Raw genomic sequence first — 25,182 nt, 5'->3', positions numbered from 1 at the left:
GTCTTTAGCCCCTCAGTTCCCCCCAGAACAAGATTCTCATTTTTTTAAGCGTTTGGCCCCTCTGAAATGCTTCCATCCTAGATTCTGAATTGGGCCAGTGAAGTCGTCCATGGTCATCCTTAGCTGCGGAGAAGAGAGGGATCTAAAAGGTTAAGACCAAGGCTAGTGAAGGGCAGGGGGGGGTTGGAGAGATGCCTTGGTATCTGATAAAAACAAAGGAGAAAATGAGGTATGTGCTGTCAGAAAAGAGTAGGTAGGGAAATGCGGGAAACCAGTGACAGAAAAATCGGCATTCAGAGGGAGCAGCCCTCCTCGCCAGGACTGACTTTTGGCTTCGAGTATAAGCATGAAATGGTCTCAGGAGGCCCTCACTCAGGCCTCCTTCTTGGATGAAACAATCACGTAGGCCCAGGGTCATCCACAGGACCCATCTTTCTTACCCAGCTTCCTCCAGATGCCCTAAAAACAGACCTTATAAATCATGTCTTTAAAGATCCCCAACCTGCTAAATCCCCTTAGCGTTATCCCATCAACCCCATTCACCTGGAGGCCACTCTCTTTTTTTTTTTTTAATTTTTTTTTTTTTATTTATTTACTTATGATAGTCACAGAGAGAGAGAGAGAGGCAGAGACACAGGCAGAGGGAGAAGCAGGCTCCATGCATCGGGAGCCTGACATGGGATTCGATCCCGGGTCTCCAGGATCGCGCCCTGGGCCAAAGGCAGGCGCCAAACCGCTGCGCCACCCAGGGATCCCCGGCCACTCTCTTTTTAATAGTCTCTCCTCTTGGTCATGAGAAATATGGCCTTTCTCTGGCCCTCTCACTTCTCTAACGATTCTTCTTAGAATTAATGGTGGGTTGCTTTTCCTCTGTCTCCCCAAAAACTTTGGTATCCTCCAAGATTCTCTGCAAGGCTCTATCTTCACTCTTTTTCCATGTGCTCATCATCATCTACCTGCGTGTTTATGATGCTGTGAAGATCCTGTGTTTAGCACAGAACTATCTCCATCTAATTGTCTCTGGAACATATTCACTCAGATGTACCCCAGAAATATCAAACTCGACAACCAACCCTGTCATAATTATCTTCTCATTCGGATCTGTTCCTCCCCTTCACCCGTTATCACAGGGCATGGCAAGACCCAATCATCCAAGGACGGTGGACGCCATGCTCACTTCCTCCCTTGCCCTCACCTCATCCCTTTCTCTTTGGCCCTTTAAGACTCCTTTAACTTGAGCTCTTGGCATCTCTCTCGTACATCAGACATTTAGACTCTTTGCTTCTTAATTTCCTATTCCATCTCTCGAGGCATGTTTTTACTGCATACTTTTTTTTTTCTGAATAGAATAGAAATTCATATTCCTTAGCATGGCATAGGAGGTTTGTGTGCTCTAATTTCTGCCTACCTCTTGTGTGTCTCTTCCTGCTGCTTCCTGGTCCACGCCGAGTGCCTCGAGTCCCCTAAGTGCCCTGAGCATCTCATGCTGACTTAGAGGCCCCACCACCCGTGAGCACCTACTCACAGAGGAAGGTTCAACTTAGATGGCCCCACCTTACATAGGCTTTTCCTGACTCTTGAGGTTGACCCCATCTTTCTTTGTTCCCCCATGGAACATTGCAATTTTAAAAAAGGGTGTTGCAATTTACTCGTTAAATGTTGATGTCACGTGTGCGTGCTGTCATTCCTCGTATACTTCTGTATGTTTGCACTTGTAGATCCAGGCACAGCACCCGGCCCAGGGCAGGCCTCAGTAGATATTCACGGAGTAAAGAGTAAATGCAGAGGCGTGGAATGGATATGGGGGAAGCCGGGAACTTGGCTGTAGCTTACGGGCTGATGCCTAAAATGTGTTCATTGTGACCAAGCCGGGCTTAAAATGAAATACTGGACAGTAGTCACGGCATGAGCAAGGAAGGGCTATGAGAGCCTTCGCTGCGAAGGGGGGTGGTGAGGGGAAGCAGGCCGCTGGAGGATATGGGCACAGGCAGGTGCTCGGGGAGGTTCCAGAAGAAGCCGGGCAGATTTTCTCTGTAACAGATCTGAGTTGCCAACACAGACGAGCATAAAGGACAAGAAGGCCTGCCCTGAGCCAGACGTGTTCCTCTTCGGGTCAGTGCCCGCCCAGGAGGTCCTGGGTGCTGTTTGCCAGCAGGACTAGCGGGTCGCTTCAGCGTCGGGGTCTATGCAGAATTTAGAGGATTGCTCTGAAGCGAGGTCAGAGCCGTTTGAAAGTCTGGTCTGTGAAGGCTCATCGGATGAAGTTGGGAGATCTGGGAGACTTTGTTTCTCTTCTTTATTCCCCAAGACCGTTCTCCCGGCTTGGAAGGCAGGCGGGGCTGGTGGGGTGGGAGGCGAGGGCCTGGGCCCGGGTCGAGGACGGGGCCTGGGGTCAGGGCCGTGGCTGGCGGTTCCCTGGGCTCAGTCTGCAGGGAGCCAGGGAAGTGGGGCTCCGTGCTCGCTGCTCCCCCCCACCCCCCCGTGCCCTGGCCACACTGAGCTGGAGCCCCGCCAGGCTTCCAAGGCCTCCCCATGCCCCTGCCCGCTTAAGAGACAGGCCTGTGGGAGCGACCGGTGCCACAGAGCAGGATGGGGATTTGGTTTTTGGGTTTTTTTTCTTTAATTTTATTTATTTATTCGTGAGAGACACACAGAGAGAGGCAGAGACACAGGCAGAGGGAGAAGTGGGTTCCTTGCAGGGAGCCTGATGCGGGACTCGATCCCATGACCCCGGGGTCACGCCTGGGCCGAAGGCAGGTGCTCAGCCCCTGAGCCCCCCAGGTGCCCCCAGGGCGTGGATTTGGATCCTTTCTGCCCAGACCTGACCACCTCGCCCTGCCCACCGCAGGGCACGGGGCCTTGCACCTTGCTGGAGCCCTGGAGAGCAGCCCCTCTACTCTTGGCTTGTTGGGGTTCAGCTAAACCTTGGGAAAACCCACCCCTAATTATTGGCAGAAATCTAGAAGGGGTCTTTATGTCTCAAGTGTGAAGAACCCGAAAATTTTTCTCAACAAGAGCGGAAGCAGATGTATATTTACGTCTGTACTGGAATACAGGCAGGTCAGGTGATACAGGAATCGTTTTCAATAAAAAGGTCTCATGATTAAGATTTGGCGCCCACAGATCTCAAAGGGAACATTCTGTGTTACTTCGTTCCCTCGGCCTTATTTCCAATACTTAGCACTTGTCGGTGAGGCCGACTGGCTTCTCGAAAGGACCTTGAGAGACAGAGGGGCGAAACACTGGAATTCCCGGGGCTTCCTTAATTTACAAGGAAAACACTGTGACCCCAAATCCAACTAAGCTAGGAATGAAACAGGTGCTCTCAAGCTTTAAAGGCAAGATTTCCTTAGATACTGAGCTTCTCTATGCACAGCACACGTCCCAAAGTATATTAGAAGAAAATAGTAAAAAATAGTAAGTCTGAATGGCAGGTTAGGTTGAGTCTTAGCCCAGTCATTTATTCTTTTTGAGATTTATTTATTTATTATTTTATGTATGTATTTATTTATTTATTTATCCTCTCAAAGTTTCTGCAGAGAAACTTAAGCCAACCTCACACAGAGCGCAGAGCCTGACGTGGGGCTTGATGTCATGACCCTGAGGTCACGACCTGAGCTGAAACTGAGAGTCAGCCGCTTAACCAACTGAGCCCCCCCATGCCCCCCTCAGTCACTTATTAACACGATAATGTGCACGATAATATCCAGGCAATCTTCGTGTCTTTAAGACACCAAAGGCGGTCAGGACAAATCAGAGATTCTTCAGCTCTGTTCACAGTGTCACCCAGGGACATTCGGTTTGGTCAGTTTCCACCTGTTTCCTGAAACTTAGTTTTGTCTTTTTTTGGGGTGGGGGGAGGTCATTTCTATTCTTCATCTGAATAATAGAATCTTAGTTTCTCTAACTCAAACTTGAGGAAGGTCTTTCTGTTTTTGCCCAGAAACCCAAATCCTGGCACCCACTCAGACGGCTCTCCCTCTAGAGAGGCCAATCTAGTCTCCTTGTAAGGGAATGTAGTCACTGGCCTTGAGCAAGCCAGGTAACACTTTGGAAGCCATTGCTTCACCTCCAAAATGAAAGAAATTCTTCTACCTCCCTCACTATTTTCTTCTAAGGATCCATAAAGTTAGTAGATTAAACCTATAATCGGAAGTTTGCTTAAGGAACCAGGAGTAAGCGTTGGTAAGACAGCGTTACCTCCTCCTTAGCAGAGAAGCATTGGCTGCAATTTTTAGTTGAGATGCTTCTAGGTCAGAATCCTCCATGTAATTAAAGCTGGTCTCTCAGCACTTTGTACCAGGAATAGATACAGCAACTAGGCCTGACTCAACTCACAGAGGAATGTGAACTACCCATAACACTATTGACTTTCAAAGATATCAGCTAAGTTGCGGGACTTCTTATATTAAATTTTCAATCTCTCCTCCCTGAAGTATCAATAATAATCTTTCCTTTGTCATGGCCAATGTGGTGTGGCGGCGGGGAGGGGGTGCGGGGAGGGGAAACACCAAAAAACAAACAAACAAAAAAACCAAAAAACCACCCGGTTGTTAACATGGTCAGTGCTGTTTCTTATGTATTCTTTTGACCTGATTCCTGTATATTCTTTACTTCTCTGCCTGAGTTTATGCTGGCATCACATTAATGAGACCTGGGTGGCACTGCCTTTTATTAGGGCAGTTAATCATACATTCAGAGGATTCTCAGTTATTTACATACAATTACTCAAAGCTCAATCTCTGTTAATAGAAGTTACTGTGTTCTCCAATTATACCCCAAAATAATCTTTAATTAGGTCTGCATACTCTGGAAATGTTGTCTTAGCAGTTCTCTCCACCCCTGAGATCTAAGTGTTTGTGATCTTTCTAGACATCTTTGACATTTGTCTCAGAGTTTGCAGCGCTGCTGCTCTTAGTTGCTCATCTATTGACGAGAAGAGCAATTTCCAGATTAAGCCTAAGTTGAAAATCATCTCTCTCTCTCTCTCTTTTTTAATTTAAAAGTGTAGCTCTTGCTACCATGGTGCATTTTGTGTCATTTCCTTTTGTGCCATATGATTCCCCTGGGACCTCAAGCTTTACTGATAATTATTTCACAGCTACTTTAGTGCAGCTTAGGAAACATATTCCGTAAATTGTAAAGGTTCATGCCAGTGTAATTTATTTTCTGGACGTTTATCAGAAGACACTATATATATATAGTATATATATATATATACACACACACAAAGGGAAAGGAGTCCTGGGCAAGGCAATTGTGAAACCTAGTAAAGGAAGACACTGTTTCTTGTCTCTACATTCATCACTTCTGACACCAAATGTGTAGGTTTTCCACACCAGGTAATTCCCCAGTTTTCTGCAGACTCCATCTGGGTGTCCTACGATTTAATTCAATCCTGACACTGATATCCAGCATTAGCCCAGACCCTACAGATTAAGGGCTCAGTCCCACAAAAAAGACATCAGTCAAAATCTGGGCTTCCCATACTTTGGACTGGCTGGCTAAAAATCAGGGGTCCCCATGACCCTGCCCTTGGGTTCAATAATTAGCTAGGGTGGTTTGCAAAACTCAGGGAAACACTGTATTTAGAAGTTTATCATAAAGGACTCAGGTATAGCCAGATGGAAGATGCACAGGGCAAGGTATGGGGGCCAGGAGACCTGCCGAGCTTCCACGTCCTCTCTGGGCACACGACCCTCAGTGTTCACAGCCCAGCAGCTCTCCACAGCCCATCATTTGAAGTTTTTATGAGGTCCCCTTATACAGGCACAATTAATTAGATCACTGGTCCTTGGTGACTGAACCTAACTTCTAGCCACCCTTCTCTCTCCTTGGAGTTTGGGCCATGGGGCTGAAAGTACTATTCCTCTAATCACATGGTTGGTTCCCCTGACAATCAGCCCCCATTTTCAGGGGCTTTCCAAAAGTCATCTTTATCCCTCCTGAGCTATTTCAAGCTGGAAACAAAATCCAAATATTATAACCAAGATGCTCCTTTCACTTTTATCACTTAGGAAATTACAAGATTTTTGGACCTCTGGCCGGGAGCTGGGGGTAAAGACCAAAATATGTATTTTGTGTTATATCATAGTACTACAGCTGGAAAAGAGTATTATCCAACATTTCTGGAAAGAAAAGTTAAACATTCCTATTCTGCACATACCTAAGCCAGCATATAATAAAAGACAGATGGATGATTGATTGATATACACATAGCGAATTATAGATTTTGATGTATAGACCCATAAATGTTGACATTTATTCAAGATTCATATTTTTCTCCTTGCATTTGCATCATCTCACTTTTTTAAATAGTTATCAACTGAACTGAATGCCTTTCACTTGCCCTCTGTCTAGGCGATTTCCTGATTCCTACTGCAGGCTCTGAAAGTACAGGGTTCCCCAGCTATATATATATATAACTTAAAACAGTAACGTTTTGGAAACAGAAATAACTTTAGTGACATTGGACCCTTTCGTTTTAATAACAATGAAACTGTAAAAATATAAGGAGGGTTTCATTATTAGACTTCATGTCTCCCAAATTGCTGTAAGTCTCTAAAACTTGATTTTTAGAAAGCCTGCCTGTGGTGCCTGGGTGGCTCAGTGGTTGAGTGTCTGCCTTGGGCTCAGGTCATGATCCCGGGGTCCTGGGATCGAGCCCCACATTGGGCTCCCTGCTCAGCGGAGAGTCTGCTGCTCCCTCTCCTTCTGCTGCTGCTCCCCTGCTTGTGTTCTCTTTCTCTCTCTACTCTCATTTTTGTTTCAAATAAGTAACAACAACAACAAAGTCTGCCTGGGGCACCTGGTTGGGGTGGCTCAGTCAGTTAAGCATCTGACTCTTGGTTTCCACTCAGGTCATGGTCTCAGGGTCATGATCTCCAGGTTGTGAGATGGGGCCCCATGCCGGGCTCCATGAAGCTCTGAGTCTGCTTGAGATTCTCTCTCTCTCTCCCTCTGTCCCTCCTGCTTGCGTGCTCTCTCTCTCTAAGATAAATAAGTAAACATTTTTTTTTAAATTAAAAGCCTGCCTATTCTTATATGAAGCATGAAAAGAGTAAGAAATATCTTTATGCACAAAGTTCACAAAGAAAATGTTTACATTATTGTGATTGTGTTGAGTTAGTGTTACCATCCTTTAGACAATAATAAAAGATGGGTCTGAAATGGACTTTTTTCACTCTTATCCACAATTCTAATGAAGTTCTTGTGAACAACATGTGGCTTGAAAACCAAAATACTTTTTTCTAGTTTCTGTAAACAGAGGAAATTTACTTTACAGGGTCAGTATACCATGCAACTGCTATAAACAAAGCTGATCTTCAATGTACGCTGAAAATAGAATATCCGATCTGTCTGCTGGTCTTCCAGCGCACAGACATGAGATAGAGCTAAAATTAGTTTTTATGCTATTGTGCATTATATTTCACTAATCCAAATTAGAAATAATTCTAAGGTTTCTGTAGGATCTTAAACAATTCAGGAAACGTTGGTACATCAAATTATTTTTCTTTCTATGTCTCACTACTGTCCTTACACTGTGGTATAGCCCCTTCGCACTGTTTACATTCCTCCTATTTACTGATGATATTTTAGTCTCTGATGTTCTCTTATCTTTTATCTGGTCTACAAGGAATAATCTCTATGTTCTTTCAGAGTGGTCTGGTTTTAAAAGAAGAAAAGAAAAGAAAGGAAGTTAGCTTAAACTCGATTTTTTGTTTCCTTCAGTCCCCCCACAAAGCATTTAGCTACTTTCAACACCTCGCTATTACATTATCAAATCGGTGCTGTATTATGTGTAGTTTGTATTTAAATGTATTTTGTTCTGTTGCTTTGACGTTGTTTTCTGGTTTCAGGTTTGTGTGTGTTGTGTAATCAGGTTGCCAGCTATTCAAGAATACGAAGGTCTCTTTGATTTCTTTTGTGTCTTCAAAGCGCTTGGATCATGTGTACGTAAATGTTTATTGTGTGATAAAACTTTACCCATGATTAAACAATTTCACACTGTTTATGCACCACATCTCTTTCCAAAATGCCTAGGAATGCTGTTTTTCCAGATGAGGTCATCATACGAGAGGCTCTGGATGAGACACTGGTGTACAGCACTTTTGCATCAACTCGACCCTCTGAGAATATAGGCAAGTGACACCGCGAACTATCTGTTTGTCATGTGAACCTGTGAGATCCCTGCGTGGACCAGTTGTTAAATCATTCCAGTGCCCAAACCCAATCTCCCGGGTCAGATTACTTACGAGATAAAATGTTGTCACGTAATAACTATGTGCTCTGGGGGGAAAATGGCTTTATACGGGGTCCTCTATACATGGAACAAGAGGAGCAATTGTTTCGTTTTCTGAACTGAAGCATGAAATAGACTTGGTTTAAGAAGTTAGAAAGTAACAGTAGTTTCAGGAGTTTTGGAAGACTGTAAAAATAAAATTTCTCAAAATTGCCCTTCTACTCTGGAAAATTGCCCCAAACACCCCAGCAAGAAGAAAAAAAAACAAAAACAAAAACAAAAAACACTGTTGAATTTCTCTGTTATGTTCCATTGTGTATGGCATTTGGTACCTGCTGAAATAGTTATTTATAGTCTTAAAGAGTTATTTGTCTGTTGATTTCCCAAACTAAAGGAAACATTTCCAGAGGGAAGGAGAAATAGGTTACGTTTGGGGTAGGTAAAAAAAGAAAATTAGCTTGAGGCCAAGCATGGAAGGTATTCAACCCAGGTAAGAAACCCTAATTTAATTGGGTTAAGTTGGGGGAGGAGCATTAGGAGTCCCTGAGTGGGGAAATGACATATTCATAGTTGTGCTGTAGGAAAAAAAAAAAAATCATGTGTTTACATATGTCAATGCATTGAGCCACAAGACTAAAAATAGGGAATGATTATTATTTATTGCCTGACTGCCTATTGGGATGCACATCTAAGAAGGATAAGGACCCCAAATCTGTATACCATGTTACGCAGGCTATACGTTATAGCCTCTCTCAGCTATACATAATAGGTGCTCAATAAATATTTGTTGAATGAGTGAATAGAGAAATGTAAGCAATTAGAGACCCCCCCAAAAAAATGCCTGCTATTAACTTAGACAACCTTCCACATATAAGCCCTGTGCTCAGATTTCCATACATTGTTTATTTCTATAGGTACTTTATTTCTACATAAATTATATTATTAATGATGATGATGGTAAGAAAAGAAGAATGAAGGAGTCAGGGTTACTATTTATCCTGTACTGATTATGTGCTAAGTAGTGTATTAAGGGCTTTACCCACACTCACTCATTTTCTCCATCCAAACAGAGGAAACTTAAGAGATTATAAGTCAGGTTGGAACAACATCAACAAACCACCCAAGGTTTGTTTTAGTTTGCTTGTTTTTTGTTTTTTTCCCACCCAAGGTTTTGATGGGCAGTTGTAACAGACACCTTGGACGACCTACCTTTCGGGGTGACCTGAGCTCCCCTGCTGCTGCGTGGAGTCTGTGTCCTCCTCTGCCTGAGGACTCCTAGCGTGCCTGGGAGTGTGCCTCCCTGTGAACTGTGGGGAGGTTCACCTCCTACCAGTAGAGCCTGAGTCCTTGGATAGATGCTCCAGCATCTCAGTTTTCTATGAGGAATTCGAGGGCATGTTCCACACCGTTTCGCAGCAGTTTTCTGAACCCTTAAGATTCAGAAGATGCCTTGTTTCATGATTCTTTAAAAGCAAATTTGTCAACTGGTATTTACATTCAAGTATCAGGAAATCTGAGCAAATAGTTTCTTTCAAGATAAAAGAATTTTGAGCTTCCGTTTTGTTGTTGGGAACTTTATTACTGTAAAAATAAAACAAACAAACAACAACAACAAAACCCTTGGATTGTCTTAGTTTGAGCCCCAAGAGCAGACCTTGGGACAAGCACCTGAGTGCAGTCAAGTTATTGAGGGAAGGGGACGAAGTGCCTCAGGAGGGTGGTTAAAGGTTAAAGGGGGAGAGATTATAAGCATTTGCTTTATGGATCACTAGTAGTGTCACTTATTGCATGCTTTAGTACTTTTTAAAAAATAAGAAATAGAAGCAAAAAAAAAAAAAACCAACAAACAGTACTCGCTAGACAGGTCTATGATTATTCTACTCTCTCAGACTCATCTCTAAAACTCACTCAGCATTGTCCAAACCCACTCTCCCTTTCCTCTCCATTCCCTCTCTTTCTCCCTAGTTGCCTTGAGTGTTGCTTTTCATGGTATCACCACTGTCTCAGTCGCCTACCCTGAAAATGCCCGTCATACCCTACTTCTCCGTGAATTGACAATTCATGTCAATTTTCTCCCCAGTGTATTATATATACCAATTCTTTCATTTCCCCCGCCTTACACTCTACCTAAATTTAGGCCTCGAGACTGCCCTTTATGCCAACACCATTTGTTAGCAAACAACTGTCTCTTCTCCCCCCGGTGTATATGACATTCACATTCGACTATATTGTCTGCTTCTCTAAAGCGTATCATCTGCCTCCTTGAAAATTATAAGCTGCTTGAGAGTAGGACCTATCTTTATATTATGTCTTTGCATCTACAAAGGGACCTAACACATTGCTTTGCATGTAATAATGCATGAAAATAAACTCATAAACATTTAGATTTCTCTCCATGTATGACATTAATAATGTAAAAAGTTCAAATCATGTAAGGGCCATTCAAAAAATATTTAGAGAGCACCTGCTCTGTGCCAGCCAGACTATCAGGTGCTGGAGATTTAGTGGTGAACAACTGCAACAAAACCATGCAAGTGTTCTGTGCTCAAATTGTAGAGAGAAAGAGAAAATGAAAAAGTAAATACATATATCATTATGAGTTAAAGAGCTCTGAAGAGGAAAAACATAGCTGTGAAAGAACAACGTGGTGACCTATTTTAAATGGGTGGGCAAGGAAATCCTCTGGGAGGAGACTTTTAGGTTAAGACTGAAGAAAGATATGAATCATGTGAAAAAGTCAGAGGTTGTGTATCCAGGCGAAGGGAGCATTATGGACAAAAGCCCCAGGGGTGAAGAGACTTCGATGCACTCAAAGAAATTAAGGGAGGCCTATGTGGCTAAAGCAACATGACCTGGGCCAAGTGGCCAATGGTAAATGTGCAAAGTAGTCAGATGCCAGGTAACACGGGGCCTTTGGAGGCCACATCAAGTTTGTGCTAGAAGAACAATGGGAAATTATTTAAAGGATTTACACAAGGGAGTAGCAGGCATGATTTGATGTAGAATTTTAAAAGTTCACTTTAGCTTCTTTGTAGAAAATTGACACTGTGGGGAAGGAAGGATGAGTAGGGAAACCAGGTAGTGGATGATTGAAAAGCCCAGATGAGATTTCTGCTCTTGGAAGAGGGTACCAGCAGGACAGAAGACGATCAACAGACAATCTTGAGGAAGGGTTTGAAGACTGAATTAATTGATAGACTTTGATGATTGGTGGATTAGATGTGGGGAATGGAGAGAAGAAGAAATCAAGGATTATTTTCCAAATTTCTGGTCTGAGCAACTGGGTAGATGGAGTGCTATTTATGAGAAAGGAAGAGATTGGGAGGAGGAATAGTTTAGACTCGAGGCGGGAATGGAACTCAGTGTTAGATATATTGTGGTCACAATGCCCACTAGGTATTCAGATAGAGAGGTCAGGTAGGCAGTAAAACATATGCATCTGGAGCTCTCAAGAGAGACAGGGAGACATGAACTGGGGACTCCTGGTGGCAACTAACAGTATTATATAGCTGGTATTTAAAGACACAGGAAATGGGTTACGTCTCCTAACATGGGAGGAAAGAGAAGGAAAGAGAGCCCTGGGGCTCTCTAGCACTTGTGGAGAAAAAGGAGGCAGTGAAGAAGACTCACAGTGGCCAGATAGAAAAGGGGAAAAAGCTCACAAAGGTAGTATTCCAAGAAGAGAGGCTTTCAAGAAAGAGAAATGCTCACTCTGAGAAGCTGGGCGAGCCTGTATTAGAATCCTCTCTACTGGGGAGGACTTCTTACCAAGGACAGAGATCACTTGTATTTCATCTCTTACTCTTATTCGGGTCCTTTTATTTTTTATTTTTTATTTTTTATTTTTTATTATTCAGGTCCTTGATGCAGCTCCTGGCACACTGGGCACCTGGAACGCTATTGGTCAAACGACACGTATTAATTGGATGGATGCATATTCAAGTTCAGTTGAGGGTGAGGAATAGGCATAAGTCATGTTGAGAAGTCCTTCTCTTCTCCCCAAAGTCCTATCCTTCTCCCCCTGCACGCACTTGCTTACAAAAGCACGGATTAGGGAGATAGCAGTATCTCCAGCAACATTAAACGCCCTTTATTCCCACCGACTTAAGAAAAGTGCACTGTTCTCTACGCCTCGGAGGAAAGAAACTCATGGCTAATGTAGGGTGTGAAGTGGTGATGGGTAGCTGCTTCTAGAAAGGTGGTGAAATTATAAGCACAATCACTTGCCGCATCGAGATGCCCTACTGACCGCTCCTCCTCTTGATTATGCTGTGGAAACAGTTATGTCGAGTGGATGTCATCGCATAAAGGTTTGGTGAAGGGAGGGGAAGAAAGAGGGAGGTGCTCAGGTCAGCGCCCGGCCGGAGTCTGGAGGGTGTGGGAGTGCCCTTGACATATCTGGTTCCCCAGCCTCAACTGAAAATGCTGTGGCTGCAAGCGAGGGGACTGCTGAGCTCAGGGGCTGGTTGTAGAACTGGGCTGAAGTCAGTGCACAGATCTACTCAGAAAGAAATACACCCTGAGTGGAAAAACTGAACAAGACCTTCCAACTTGGGCCCTGATAGCTACTTTTCTGGAAGCCACTTCATTTCATTTTTATGATAGATTGCTTACACACCATTACTTGCCTCTTTGTCGCAGGTAATGAGAGAGTTACTATTCCTCTCGTGTGGTCTGTTGGCAAAAGAGTAAAAATTATTGGGTTGGGTGTGGCTATAATATGTTAACATTCCACAAACATCTCACACTCCACCAGTCCTCTGGTGCATTTTTTTTTTCTCTCTGAATTAGCACCATGTACCCAGATCCCGAACTCACACACTCTGACTCCGCCTCTGCTCTACGTTCATTTTTACCACTACTAACACCAGATTTTATGGGTTCTATCTTGCAGAGATTTCTCGAATCTATTTTTTTTTTCCTTTACCTCTCCTTTCTAGTTCAGGTCACTACCATCTTGACATGTTTTGCTGCGGGAGCCTCCAAAATTAGATTTTCTGTGTTCGGTCTTTTTTGTTACACATCCCAAGCCCAAGACAAATCTTTCAACTTGCATCCTGTCCACCTGAGCACAGAGTTGAAAATTCCTAACCTGGTTTGGGACGTTCATGGTGTGTGCTCGCTTCCCTAGTGAGCCTCCAGGAGTACCTCCCTGGGTGTGCGCAGCTAAGTGCTCCAGCCAAGACCTGCCTCACCCGGTTCCCCTGCCTGGCCCTGCCCAGGTCATCCCTCATGCCTCCCTTCAAGCTGCTCAGCCTAGCTCCCCGCTCTGGGTCCTTCAAACCTCTTTTGAAGGGTCCCTAAATCACTCAGAACTTGCTCTGGTTAGCAAAAGTGTGTCTATGGACCCCTTGGCTGAAAGTTTTCCTGAAGGCCTTGCTCACCGAGGTGTCCGGTGGGCTTAGCATCAGGATTGCTCAATAAGGATGCGGAAGAGATGAATAACTATGTTAACTGTGCGTCTGCCATTACAACCTGAGATGTGCTATTTCAGTCTGGCTTTAATGAACCCTTTCCTTCCTTCCTTTTTTTTTTTTTTTTTTTAAATTCACGTAGTAGTAATCAGTAACTGGACCTGCATCTCCTGCTGTGTCTCCAGTCGCTCCAGAACCGGAGGCCCACCAGGACGGCATCAGGGTAGACATCAGCCCCCAGGTCAGGTGCGCTGGGCCGTGGGGCTCCAGGGCATTCTCAGGGGCTCCGATGGTGTCTGCCTCTCGACCTCGGCCTGGGTCTACCCCACCCCCACCCCCTTGGCAGGTGTATCCGGTGGCGGAGGCCTGGGAAGGAGGAGCATCATCATCGGGAAGCGGGGAGCAGGGGCCGCGCGCGGGAGGGTGCGGAGCCCCCGCAGGAAGCAGCCCTAAGATCCTCGTCGCCAAAAGCGGGGCTCGGGGGCTCCCAAGTTGGTTTTTAACCTAAGGCCCTTCGGTGAACGCGTCGCGTGGTCGCCGGCGCGCCCCCGCGGGCCACCTTCAGAGCAGACCCCAAGCGCCCCCGAAGGACGCAGACGGCTCCCCGCCGCGTCCCGGCGCCCGGGTGGGTGCAGCCGCGGAGGCCTGGGCTCGGGTGCGCGCGGGCCCGGCGCAGGGGGTGCAGGCCCAGCTCTGCGCCCCAGGGTCACCCCGGGCTCCGCCGGCCCGGACGCGCGCCCCGCGCAGCCGAGGTGCCCCAGCGCCCCCTGCAGCCGCGCGCGGCGACACGCGCAGGGCCCGGCGCCTCCGCACCACGCCCGGGACCCCACCCAGGGGCCGGGGCCGCAGAGCGCCCGCGGTCCCCGCCGCACAGCCCGGCCCCGCGGAGCCCACGCCGACCCCGCCCCGCCCGCCCGCCCCTCCGTGCGTCCCTCCCCCTCCCCCTCCCCCCTCCCTCCCTCCGTCCGTCCCGCCCGCCGCGCCCGACACGCCGCGCGGCTCTCGGGGCGCTCCCCCGCCCCCCCGCCCCCCCGCCCGGGCCGACCGTCTCGTCCCGCGCAACTTGGGGACGGCGGCCGCTCGCCGTTGGATGTTCCCCTCCGGGAGCGCATGGCTGGGGAAGCGAGGCGCGGGCCAGGGCCCCGGGGGGGCGCCGTCCGCGAGCTGCTGCTGCTGCTGCTGCTGCTGTGCCTGCGGGTGCCGAGCGGGCGCCCCTACAACGTGGACACCGAGAGCGCGCTGCTCTACCGGGGCCCCCCCAACACCCTGTTCGGCTACTCGCTGGTGCTGCACGGCCACGGCGCCAACCGATGGTGAGCGGCCGGGACCGCGCCGGGGGCGTCGGCGGGGGCGGGGGCGCCCCGGGTCCCGAGCCCCGGCCAACTCCCCGCCCTCGGGAGGCGCCGGCGGGGAGCGCTGCGACGGCCAGCCGCTGGCCCGGCTCGGGGTGGGGGCGCCCGGGGCGGGGGGACCTGGCTTCGGGGACCCGGCTCACGTCTGCGCGCACTTGCACGGTTGTCCCCTAGGCTCGTGGTGGGGGCGCCTGGGGCGGCGGGGGGGCGTCCGGGCGCGGGGCTCTGGAGCTGGGAGCTGGGAGCTGGGAGCTAGGGGGGACCTGGTTCACGTCTGTGCGCACTTGCACGGTTGTCTCCTAGGGTCGTGGTGGGGGCGCCTGGGGCCGGGAGGGAGGGGGCGGCCAGGCGCGGGGCTCTGGACCTGGGAGCTGGGGGGGGGGGGGGACCTGGCTTCGGGGACCCGGCTCACGTCTACGCGCACTTGCACGGTTGTCCCCTAGGCTCGTGGTGGGGGCGGCGGGGGGACGCCCAGGCGCGGGGCTTTGGAGCTGGGAGCTGGGAGCTGGAGGGGGACCTGGCTCACGTCTGCGCACACTTGCACGGTTGTCCTCTAGGCTCGTGGTAGGGGCGCCTGGGGCCGGGGGGTGGGGGGGGCGGCCAGGCGCGGGGCTCTGGACCTGGGAGCTGGGGGTACCCGGCTCACGTCTGCGCGCACTTGCACGGTTGTCCCCTGGGGTTGTGGTAGCGGCGCCTGGGGTGGGGGGCGCCCTGGCCCGGGGCTCTGGAGCTGGGGGGGGGCGCGGCTCACGTCTGCACGCACTTGCATGGTTGTCACCCAGGCTGGTGGAGGGGGCGCCTGGGGCGGGGGGGTGGGGGGAGGTCGTCCAGGCGCGGGGCTCTGGACCTGGGAGCTGGGGGGGGGGGGGACCTGGCCCCGGGGACCCAGCTCACGTCTGCGCGCACTCGCACGGTTGTCCCCTAGGCTCGTGGTGGGGGCGCCCACGGCCCGCTGGCTGGCCAACGCCTCGGTGGTCAACCCCGGCGCGATTTACCGCTGCAGGATCGGCGGGAACCCAGGCCTGACGTGCGAACAGCTCCAGCTCGGTGAGTTGCGTCCGGGACCCGGGGGGCTGCGGGGCTGCGTGGCTGGAGGGGGAGGCGAGCAAGGGGCCCTCGTGCTGCACGAGCCCTGGAACAGCGCGCTGGCCCTCGGCTAGTTTAAGAGGAATGGTTTTCGCTCTTAACCGCAAGCCACCGAACCTGGGAAATGCGAAGGTGACCCCGTCTGTCCGTCCGACCGTGCACGCTTTCCCGCCCTTTGCTCTGCCCATGACCGGGAAAGCACGGAGCAGGAGAGGCCCCAGGGGTCCTCTTCGCCTCTCCGCCCCCCCTGCGCACCACCCATGTTCGGGCCCCCGTGCACAAGGACACAGGCCCCGGCTAAGCCATCACTGAAGCATTTGTGTCCAACTCTGACCTCTCAGGCTTGTCCAAGAACAGGCAAAGGGGCCCGAGGATCAGGACCCTGCCATCTAGCCTCAGGGCTGGCTGGGGGAAAAAAAAAAAAGAAAATGTTATGGTTTTATTTAGAATATGAAATGCAAAAGAAGAGCACCAGCAAAAACTGGCATCCCCCTTATTGATACAATTAACGACGGTGACTAAGGGGTCGAGGTTAATTTTTCCCTCCCGCTACCTCTATGAAGTCATTTCTGTCTCTACTTAGGCAGGCGGGGAGTTGAAAAAAAATGTATTTTGATGGGGGAGGGGAGAAAGTTCATATTTCAAGGCCAAAAGCAAAGTTGTTTTGTACAGACACGTGGCGGGGAGGAAAGGGGAACTCATATTAATTTAGACCTATCTGGTTCCAAACAAGGCTAGACGCTGCTAAACACGATGCTTTATCTCCCCCATCAAAACTCCAGTGGGTCATGGTTGGCGTTGCTCCTACTTTACACGAGGACTGTGTGACTCAGAGGGTTTGCAAGTACTTTTTCTAAAGTTACTCAGCTAATGAGGCAAAGATGGGGCAAGTCAGTCCAATCAGCTCGGTTCCAAAGTCCAAGCCCTTTCCTTTGTGCATCTTCAGCACAAATAAAAATTAAATGAAGAGTCCCATGTGTTGTCTGCTGAGCTGATACATCATCTGTAAGTGGTGAATAAAAGGTTACAATTGGCCCTTTTTTCATATTTATCTCAGCTATAAATAGACTTTTGGGATAAGCCACTGCATCTTTAACCCCTTTTTCTTTTTATAGTTAGTTGTCTTTGCTTTATCTCCAACTGGGAAGCTGGTTTCCCTCATTTAGAATGAATTCAAATAGGGTATGCACATGACTCAGAGAGCATCCATAAAAGTCTGGCTGGTGTCTGCAGCATGTAGAATAAGCACTAGCCTCTCACTAAGTATCTTCCATCCCAAAAGGCCGACTTGGAAAACATAACTTCCGTAGACTGATCCATTTGGAATAATTCTGCAAAGCATAATTTTCATTGTATGACAGAGTTGTGGGATGAAGAATGAATGAATGGAGGAGACAAACTTGCTCTGCCAGAGGATCTTGACCAAATCTCATCAGGGAAAAGTTTTGTTTCTGTTGTCCTGTCGCAGTTTCCTGATCCATGGCATTAGAGCTAGTGGTATTTAGCTCCTACTTCCTGTCTGGAAGGGCACTGAATCTATTTCTAGACGTCTGTGTTTAACTGGAAAGATCATGTCCTGATATTACATGCAATTTGAGATAACAGTTCCTGTCGAAATTGAGGGAAAACCTAAATTTGGGGGGGGGGTACGTGGAGTTTAGGGATTGGCTATAGAAACATCCTTAGAGAAATATGCACATGGTTGATGTGCCACAAACAGGAATTAAGTGAAGATTTGTTGGATGGGTAACTGAATAAAGGCAAAGTGAAAGTTTGATTGTCATCAACCTGATTGATGAACAAGAGAATTAATTAGAAATGATAAGCCAAATGACATTTTTAAGTTTCAAAGTTTTGGTCAATAAAAAGAGGTGTTGACTGAGATAAAAGGCAAAAAGGAAGACAAATTTTCTGGTCCATCAGTTGGTTGAAACACGTTAGCTGCGGTAATGGCTTGGAGTATTTGCAAAAGAATTGACAATTTTGCAAATTGTATTTGCAAAAGAAGTTGTTTCTCATATGTCATTTTAAAACATCTTCTCTTCCTTCAATAAAGAAATTGTGTGCTGCCATTCAGAACAAACTCAGAAGTAGGCTGATGCTTCTGGTTAATAGAGATTGGGGATGCAGTCTAGAAAGGAAACACTAAAAACAATAAATTGGTAATGAAAGACATTTAAGGACTATCATCAGGTTTGTGGACTATGGAATATTTTCTATGAAAAAGCTTTGAGAAAAAAGTATGTGACTAAGGACATTTACAATATTCCTATTCTGTGGAGTACGGGGATGGCTTCAGTTATCCTGTCTCACATGGGGGTCACTATCTCATGCATAGAAAATGCTTAGCTTGATACTTGATATATAACAGACGTTTAAAAAGTGTTAGTTTATTTCTTTTTTATCTCTGTTTTCTACTTAAAACTATATCTGTATGTTACCTTTTATGGTCAGGTTGAGGTTAGGAAATAGGGACGATTAATAGACCAAACAAAAAGGTAAATGTATAAAGTATGAGGTAACCGTTGAGATGAAACACGATGAAATATAGTTTCTTGTTGACCCAACTGGAAAAATCTGATAGTAACTAAATATTGAGCTATGACTGCCAGGTCAGTCGGGTGTTTTCTTTCCTTTGGAACGACTTAAGTTGCTTTCAGGGAGATGACATTGGAAGAGCTCGTAAACGTGGTACCCATCTCCTAGTAACTTAAATACTGTCCTCGTGGACTGGTCTCTAGGTCCCAGTTAGAATTTCAGATCAAAGTTGGACTCAGATGGACTCCTTCCTTCAAAAGAGGAGATGAGTCCCCTCCCATAGCATGCCACCATCACTGGATAGCGTTGTCATACACTGTGGCAGATTCACTCTAGCCATAATCAGAAGTGAGCAGCAGATGCCCATTTATCTAGAGCGTTCAGGGTGTCAGGTGTTGAGAGTAAGATACCCCTTTTTTGTGAGAAGAATTGACTGGAGTAGAGGTGCTTTATATCCTGCATGCAAACAGGCTGCCTCCACCTCCCTCCCTGCCTGAGAAGTGTCTCTCCTCTCACTCCTTTGGTACCCCCCCCCCCCATGAATCAAAGGAAGGTGGTTTCCCCATCGGGAAGGTCTGAACCCAGACATGTTCACCAACATGTTGGGTCTGAGGGGGACGTGGTGATTTCACATGTCCAGTTGCTTTTCCACTCGGGCCTTCTGTGTCCCTGCTGAGGCTCTTTTTTTTTTTTTTTTTTTTTAAGGAAACGTGGATCACAGATGGTTGCTAAATTAAGGCATTACAAATAATGACTCCGTTACTATATGTAATCATAGACCATCTATGGATTACCAATATTCCAAGAATTAGAACATACTAAAATACACAGGTGATCATACAATTATACTAAAAAGATTGTCTTTACTTTGCTATTCAAAAGACATTGCAGATCTTTCTTTACTTTGGAGTCACCACTAATAGCATTTTACTCATGCTACACACACACACACACACACACACCTTCACACACTTATCAGGATAATGAAGTCTCAAGCTCCATTGCCCAGCATGGTAGCCAGTAGCCATATGTGGCTCTTGAGCACATGAAATATAGCTAGTTTGCATTGAGAGCTGCTGTAATGTAAATTAAATGCTGGATTTCAAAGACTTAGTGCAAAATGTATATATATATATCATTAATTGTTTAGATATTAATATGTGTCAAAATAAATATTTTAAAATTAATGTTGATTACGTTTTTAGATGATAATATCTGGGATGTGTTAGGTTGCATAAAGTATATTTTTTTTAAAGTATATTTTTAAAGCTGGTTTTCTTTCTTTTACTTTTTTTTTTAATGTGACTACTATCAAATTAACCATTTCCCATGTGGCTTGTATTATAATTTCTATTGGACAGCACTGCTCTAGAGAAATCTAATTTCCCTGCATGAAAAAACACTAACTTGTTGACAGGTGCTTTCCCAGTGTCTGTGCATAAGCGAGTAGGTCTTTCACTTTTCTTTTCCAGGCCAGGTGCTGCATAGTTATTAGAACCTTTAAGGCTCTTGCCTGTGGTTCTCTTTTCTTTACTGGAAAGAATAATGATTCATCACCAGTCGGTCATCATTATTCCCCTCCAGATTTCCTTCTAGAATTTTATCAGCCTAGCCAGCCTCTTGGGTTATATTACATAACCTATTCGGAAGAGGTTAATTAGCACTGCATCATTAAACTAATGATTACCTCATTCTCGCCTCTGCCCGACTTGCAGGAATTATTAGCTTAACATTAAAAGGCAAACCTCACACGGTCAAAACTTCCAATATGTTCTTGATAACTTTCCTTGTTCATTTTCAGTACTCTTTAAGTGGTTCCTTATGAAGCTGAGACTGATACAGATTGGTCATTTTGAAAAATTGCACCCCCCGCCCGAACATGGGTTCTAATTATGCAGAAAATCAAGACAGAGCGCTTCATTAAGAAACTATCATGTTAAGAGAATTAAGTTTCCTGATCTCCAGCAATTGCCCAAACTCTTATCTCTAAAAGAATGGTTCCCACCTAATGTGAGACCTGAGGTTCTTTAAATGCATTTCATTTTTGCCTTGAGTTTACTTGATCACTAATATTCCTAATGACTGAAATTATCTCCCCTTGGCAACAGTTCTAGAGCTAGATGTGGCAATCTGCCGTACATGTGGGTCATCTATTCATTCATTCATTTCCCAAGGGGTGCCAGAGGGCCAGAACTTGGATATAGGAAAGAAACATGGTCCCTGCACCGAGGGGGGTTACAGTCTATAGGTTTAGGGTATGATAGGAAAGTGTGGTGAGAAGATCTAATCTAACTAGGAAAGTAAGGGGATGGCTACCTGAGGAATTGATGTTCAAGTGCAGAACTGAATAAAATTCAGAAGTTAGCTAAAGGAGGAGGTTTACGGGAAAGGGTGCCACGTAGGCAATGTGTGAAGACCCTGAGGTCCCTGTGAGCATGGCGTCTTTGAGGTGAAAGAAAAATGCATAAAATTGGACTGTGGAGAGTGAAGGGGATGGTAGATTGGAGAGCTGGGCGGGGATTACTTTTGTCCAGCTTTGTGAGCTCTTGTTAAGGAGTAAGAATTTCCCATAGGTAATTAAAGCTGGGGATGAGGATCAGATTTCTGTTTTAGACGGATACTTGTGGCTGCGGGCTAGTGAATGCTCCGGAGTAAATGAGTCAAGGCTGAAGGTAGTGAGTGAGACAACGTAGTAAGATTTTGTTATAACTCAGACTATAGGTGATGATGAGAGCTTGTACTAAGACAGCGGCAGCAAGAACAGAGCAAGACAGATGCTCCACAGTTACTTGGAAGACAGACTCCCCAGGACTTGGTCATTATTAAATGAGAGAGAGAAAAGGGAAGGAAGGTTCCAGAGGTGTCACCCAAGGTGCTGACTGGGGCTGATGGATGGCTGGTGGTGCTGTCCACAGAAGACCTGGAAATAAGTTTCTGGTAATCAGTTGGGTGTATGGGTCTGGTGGGCCCGAGAGGTCCTCGGTGGCAATTTGTGGAGTTGACCGCAGTTGACAGAGATGGTAATCGGAGCCGTGGGAGTTCATGAGTTTAGCCTGGAAACTCTCTAGGCTGACCAGAGAGTCCAGGAGAGATCCCAGAGGATTCCGACAATTTGAGAAGTGGCTAGAAGAGTGTTGCTCAACTCTGGCCGCAGCTTAGATTCTCCTGTAGGGCTTTCAGAACCCTGGTGCTCGGGGCTGCTGGATGGTTCAGTTGGGTAAGCATCTGCCTTGGATCCAGGTCATGAACCCGGAGTCCTGGGATCAAGCCTGCGTTGAACTTCCTGCTCAGAGGGGGAATATTTCTCCCTCCCTCTCTGTCCCTCCCCCACCATGCTCTCTCTCTTGCTGTCTCTCTCTCTCTCTCAAATAAATAAAATCTTTAAAAGAAAAAAAAAAGAATAGCTGTGCTCATCCTAAATAAATAAAATCTCTGCAACTGGATCTAGGCAGGTGTGACATTGTGATTTATAGTAAGAAATATAGTTTGGTCTCCTTCCCTATTTCTGGCACAGAGCTCCCAAAACTCTTGGCATTTTCTAAGTGAAGAGAGCTACAAAGGTGTCTTTTGTTAGAGAGGTGGCTTTTGGACCCCACGTAAGGATGAGGGGTGCTGCTTGCTAGTGGAGCCAAACATGGGATTAGAGGGTTGGGACTTTCCCTCCTACCCCCTAACCTCCAGGATGGAGAGAGGGGCTGGACGTGGAATTAATCACCAATGGCCAATGATTTAATCAGTCATGTCTCTGTAAAGAAGCCTGTATAAAAAGGACAGGGTTGTTGGAAGAGCTTCGGCATTGATGAACACATAGAGATTTGGGGAAGAGTGAAGTGCTCAGAGAAAGTGAAAGCTCCATACCCCATCTCCAGGCCTTGCCCTGTGCATCTCTCCCATCTGGTTGCTCCCGAGTTATATTCTTTTATAATAAATTAGTAATCTAGTAAGGAAAATGCCTCTCTGAATTCTGTGAGGTGCTCTAGCAAATTAATCAAACCCAGGGATGGGGTAGTTGGAATTCCTGAGAGCCAGTTGGTTACAAGTAGAGGTGACAACCTGGACTTTTGATTGGCATCTGAAGCGTGTTTGTGTGTGTGTGTGTGTGTGTGTATTGAGGATGGGTCAGTCTTGTAGGACTAAGTCGTTAACCTGTGAGATGTGATGCTTTTGCCAGGTAGTGTCAGAGCTGAGTTGAATTGTAGGGCACCCAGCTAGGGTCAGAGAATTGCTTGGTGGTGGTGTGGAAACCACTGCGCCTGACCAACACACACACGAGGGAAATTGAGGACAGAACCCTTAGTAGAGTTTCCAAAGGTCCCCAGATGATACCAATATTCATCCATGGTTGAGAACAACTGGAGAAGAAAAGGGGAGGCTGAAAAAAATCACTCAAGAGAAGCTAAAGAGGTAAAAGGAAAGGTAAAAGGAAATCCGGTCAATGCGGCGTTGTGCAAGTCATAGGATGAGAGATCCGGGGAAGAGTTGAGTGGTTGGCAGTATCAAAAGTTGCCAAGAGGTCAAGCAAGGTTTTTACTTAAGTTTTTACTTAGGAGGTTTCAGTGGATGTAGAGAGAAATAGTTCATGAGTAACCCCAGCAAGACCAGTTTTAGTGGCAAAGCCAGACTGCAGAGGCTGGAGGAGAAGTGAGGAGTACGAAAATATTGGTAGCAAGTGTCAACAACTCTTTTATGTGGGTTCTTCCTTCATGAATTAAACACATTTTTATTGGTTGCTTGTGCTAGGTAGTCGGAAGAGTAAGTCGAGCGAGACATGGCTAAAGCCCTCCAATCACTCCCTCTAGGTGACAAAAGAGGTAAATGTTGGGTCATTAATCATGAGAATATGTACTAAACATGACAAGAGAGACCTGGTGGGGAGAAGAAATTGTTAAATGATGAGTGAGGTTTTCTGGAAAAGCAGACACCTGAGTAGTTGAGCCAGTTGTGACGAGTTTTGATGAGCATATGGGGAACGTTCAAGAAATGTGAAATGGATGGATGCATTCCTCAGATTCGGGGTGACTCCTCTGCTGTACACCTCAGCATCACTTTGGGAGGTCTGGGCCAGCCTGGATTCCCAACGATTTTGCCTGCTTTCATCAGGCAACCTAAACAATAATAATACCTACTCCTGAGATTCGGAGCTTGGAACTGACCATCTCTAAGAGCAGGGATTTTTTTTTTTTTTTTAATTTTAAGGCAGCTGGAAACCTCACAGTAGAACAGGGAAGTGGACTTACAAGTGTTCAATAGCGCAGTGTGCTTGTTCTGATGCCCCCGAGAAGCTTCAAACAAGGAATCTTTCTCGTAGAAATTATTTGGAATCCTGTGAAAATGTGTTCAGAAATAGTAAGCACGTAAACTTAGTTGTCAGATGGCTTTTGTAGGAAAGATTTGTGTGAAATGGAACAGGCACGTCCTTTCAGAACTACTCCCTACGTGGAAGATTCCTTCAGTGTAGACCGTATGTTTGGGAAGTCTGCCTTCTACCTCACCCCGTACCATTCTTGTTGTCTTGTGAAAGGGTGTTAGTATTCTTTGGAATATCATTATTTTGTCCACAAATCATCATCTGGCATCGCCTCTCTTCCTTTACACTTTGGACAGAGGCATGTCCTCTGGCACCGGTAGCTCTGCCTCTCCCTGCAGTGGCCAACGCCATGCAGCTCCTGACTTTTGTTTCTCTCACATACTTCACACCTCACATCCTCCTGACCTCCTTCGTCCAGCCCTATAGATTCCCAAACCAACCACAGTGCTTCAACACTGACCACCTACCGTTGCGTGAGAGGTTTCCCTAGACTTTTTTGTTTTTTTTTTTTTTCAGTTTACATTTTTTGTATTGTCCTTGTTTCAAAGACATGCAAAATGGTACCCATCTATAAGCGATGGCCTTTCAAATGAATCTATAAGTCCGAGAGATTAACTGAAAACTGCAGAAATAGTGAATTTTCTTTCCATATTTTCTAATGTTGGAAATCAATGTTGTGAGAGTAGGTCGTTCTAGAAATAGAATTTGCGTAGGTTTATTAGTAATGCCAATATTTGGCTTCTCTCCCTGCTTCCCAGGGAAAAGTCATCATAGCAATCACTGTAAGGTAGCACAGGGCGGTGGCTGACAGTGTCGACCTGAATCCTTCCTTCCCCACTCTTTAGAGCTGTAACTTGGGGCAAGATGCTTACCCTCCCTTGTTTCAGCTTCTCCATCTGTAAAATTCGGATTATAATAATAATATCTGCCCAGAGGGATGTCATGAAAATTAAATGAGTGAATTTTTATGCTTACATGGTATTAAAAGTGTGCTTGGGTACATAGGAAGCCTGTAACAAATATTAGCTATTGTTGTTAAGACAACAGCCCCTCTTTAAATTATGCTCACCCAGGGTATCAGTTGTGCTGCCCTTTTCTGCTGCAGTTAGTAAAAAGACTTGTTTAGGTTTTCTGTAGGAATTTGAAGAAGTTTGGGCTTAAGGTCCCTGGAGGAGAACCTGAACCTAGAATTAAGCTCACAAGTGACCTGGTTTTCTCGAATTTTGAGGTCTAGTGATGACT

General features: G+C 46.4%; 1 protein-coding gene and 1 long non-coding RNA gene across 4 annotated transcripts in view; both read left to right on the top strand.

Annotated features, from left to right (window-relative positions):
* LOC140624483 (uncharacterized) overlaps positions 1–14,280 on the top strand; it is a 53,023-nt gene extending 38,743 nt beyond the window's left edge. The window contains exons 2-5 of one of the 2 annotated variants that reach the window (XR_012023957.1): positions 7,860–7,952; positions 8,044–8,141; positions 12,100–12,196; positions 13,799–14,280. This is a non-coding gene — a long non-coding RNA (uncharacterized lncRNA). The remainder of the gene's footprint in view (positions 1–7,859; positions 7,953–8,043; positions 8,142–12,099; positions 12,197–13,798) is intronic. The other variant, XR_012023956.1, reaches the window with a different exon arrangement.
* Positions 14,281–14,647: 367 nt separating this feature from the next.
* Positions 14,648–25,182, top strand: part of ITGA4 (integrin subunit alpha 4) — a 79,812-nt gene continuing 69,277 nt past the window's right edge. For both annotated transcript variants that reach the window (XM_072811382.1, XM_072811383.1), the window contains exons 1-2: positions 14,648–14,969; positions 15,934–16,055. In XM_072811382.1, coding sequence (XP_072667483.1) covers positions 14,767–14,969; positions 15,934–16,055 — 325 coding nt within the window. In that variant the 5' untranslated portion in view covers positions 14,648–14,766. The remainder of the gene's footprint in view (positions 14,970–15,933; positions 16,056–25,182) is intronic.

This window comes from Canis lupus, chromosome 34, assembly GCF_048164855.1.
Source record: "Canis lupus baileyi chromosome 34, mCanLup2.hap1, whole genome shotgun sequence".
Taxonomy (NCBI): Eukaryota; Metazoa; Chordata; class Mammalia; order Carnivora; family Canidae; genus Canis; species Canis lupus.
The sequence above is the reverse complement of the archived record's forward strand: the minus strand, read 5'-3'. Positions and strand labels throughout refer to the sequence as shown.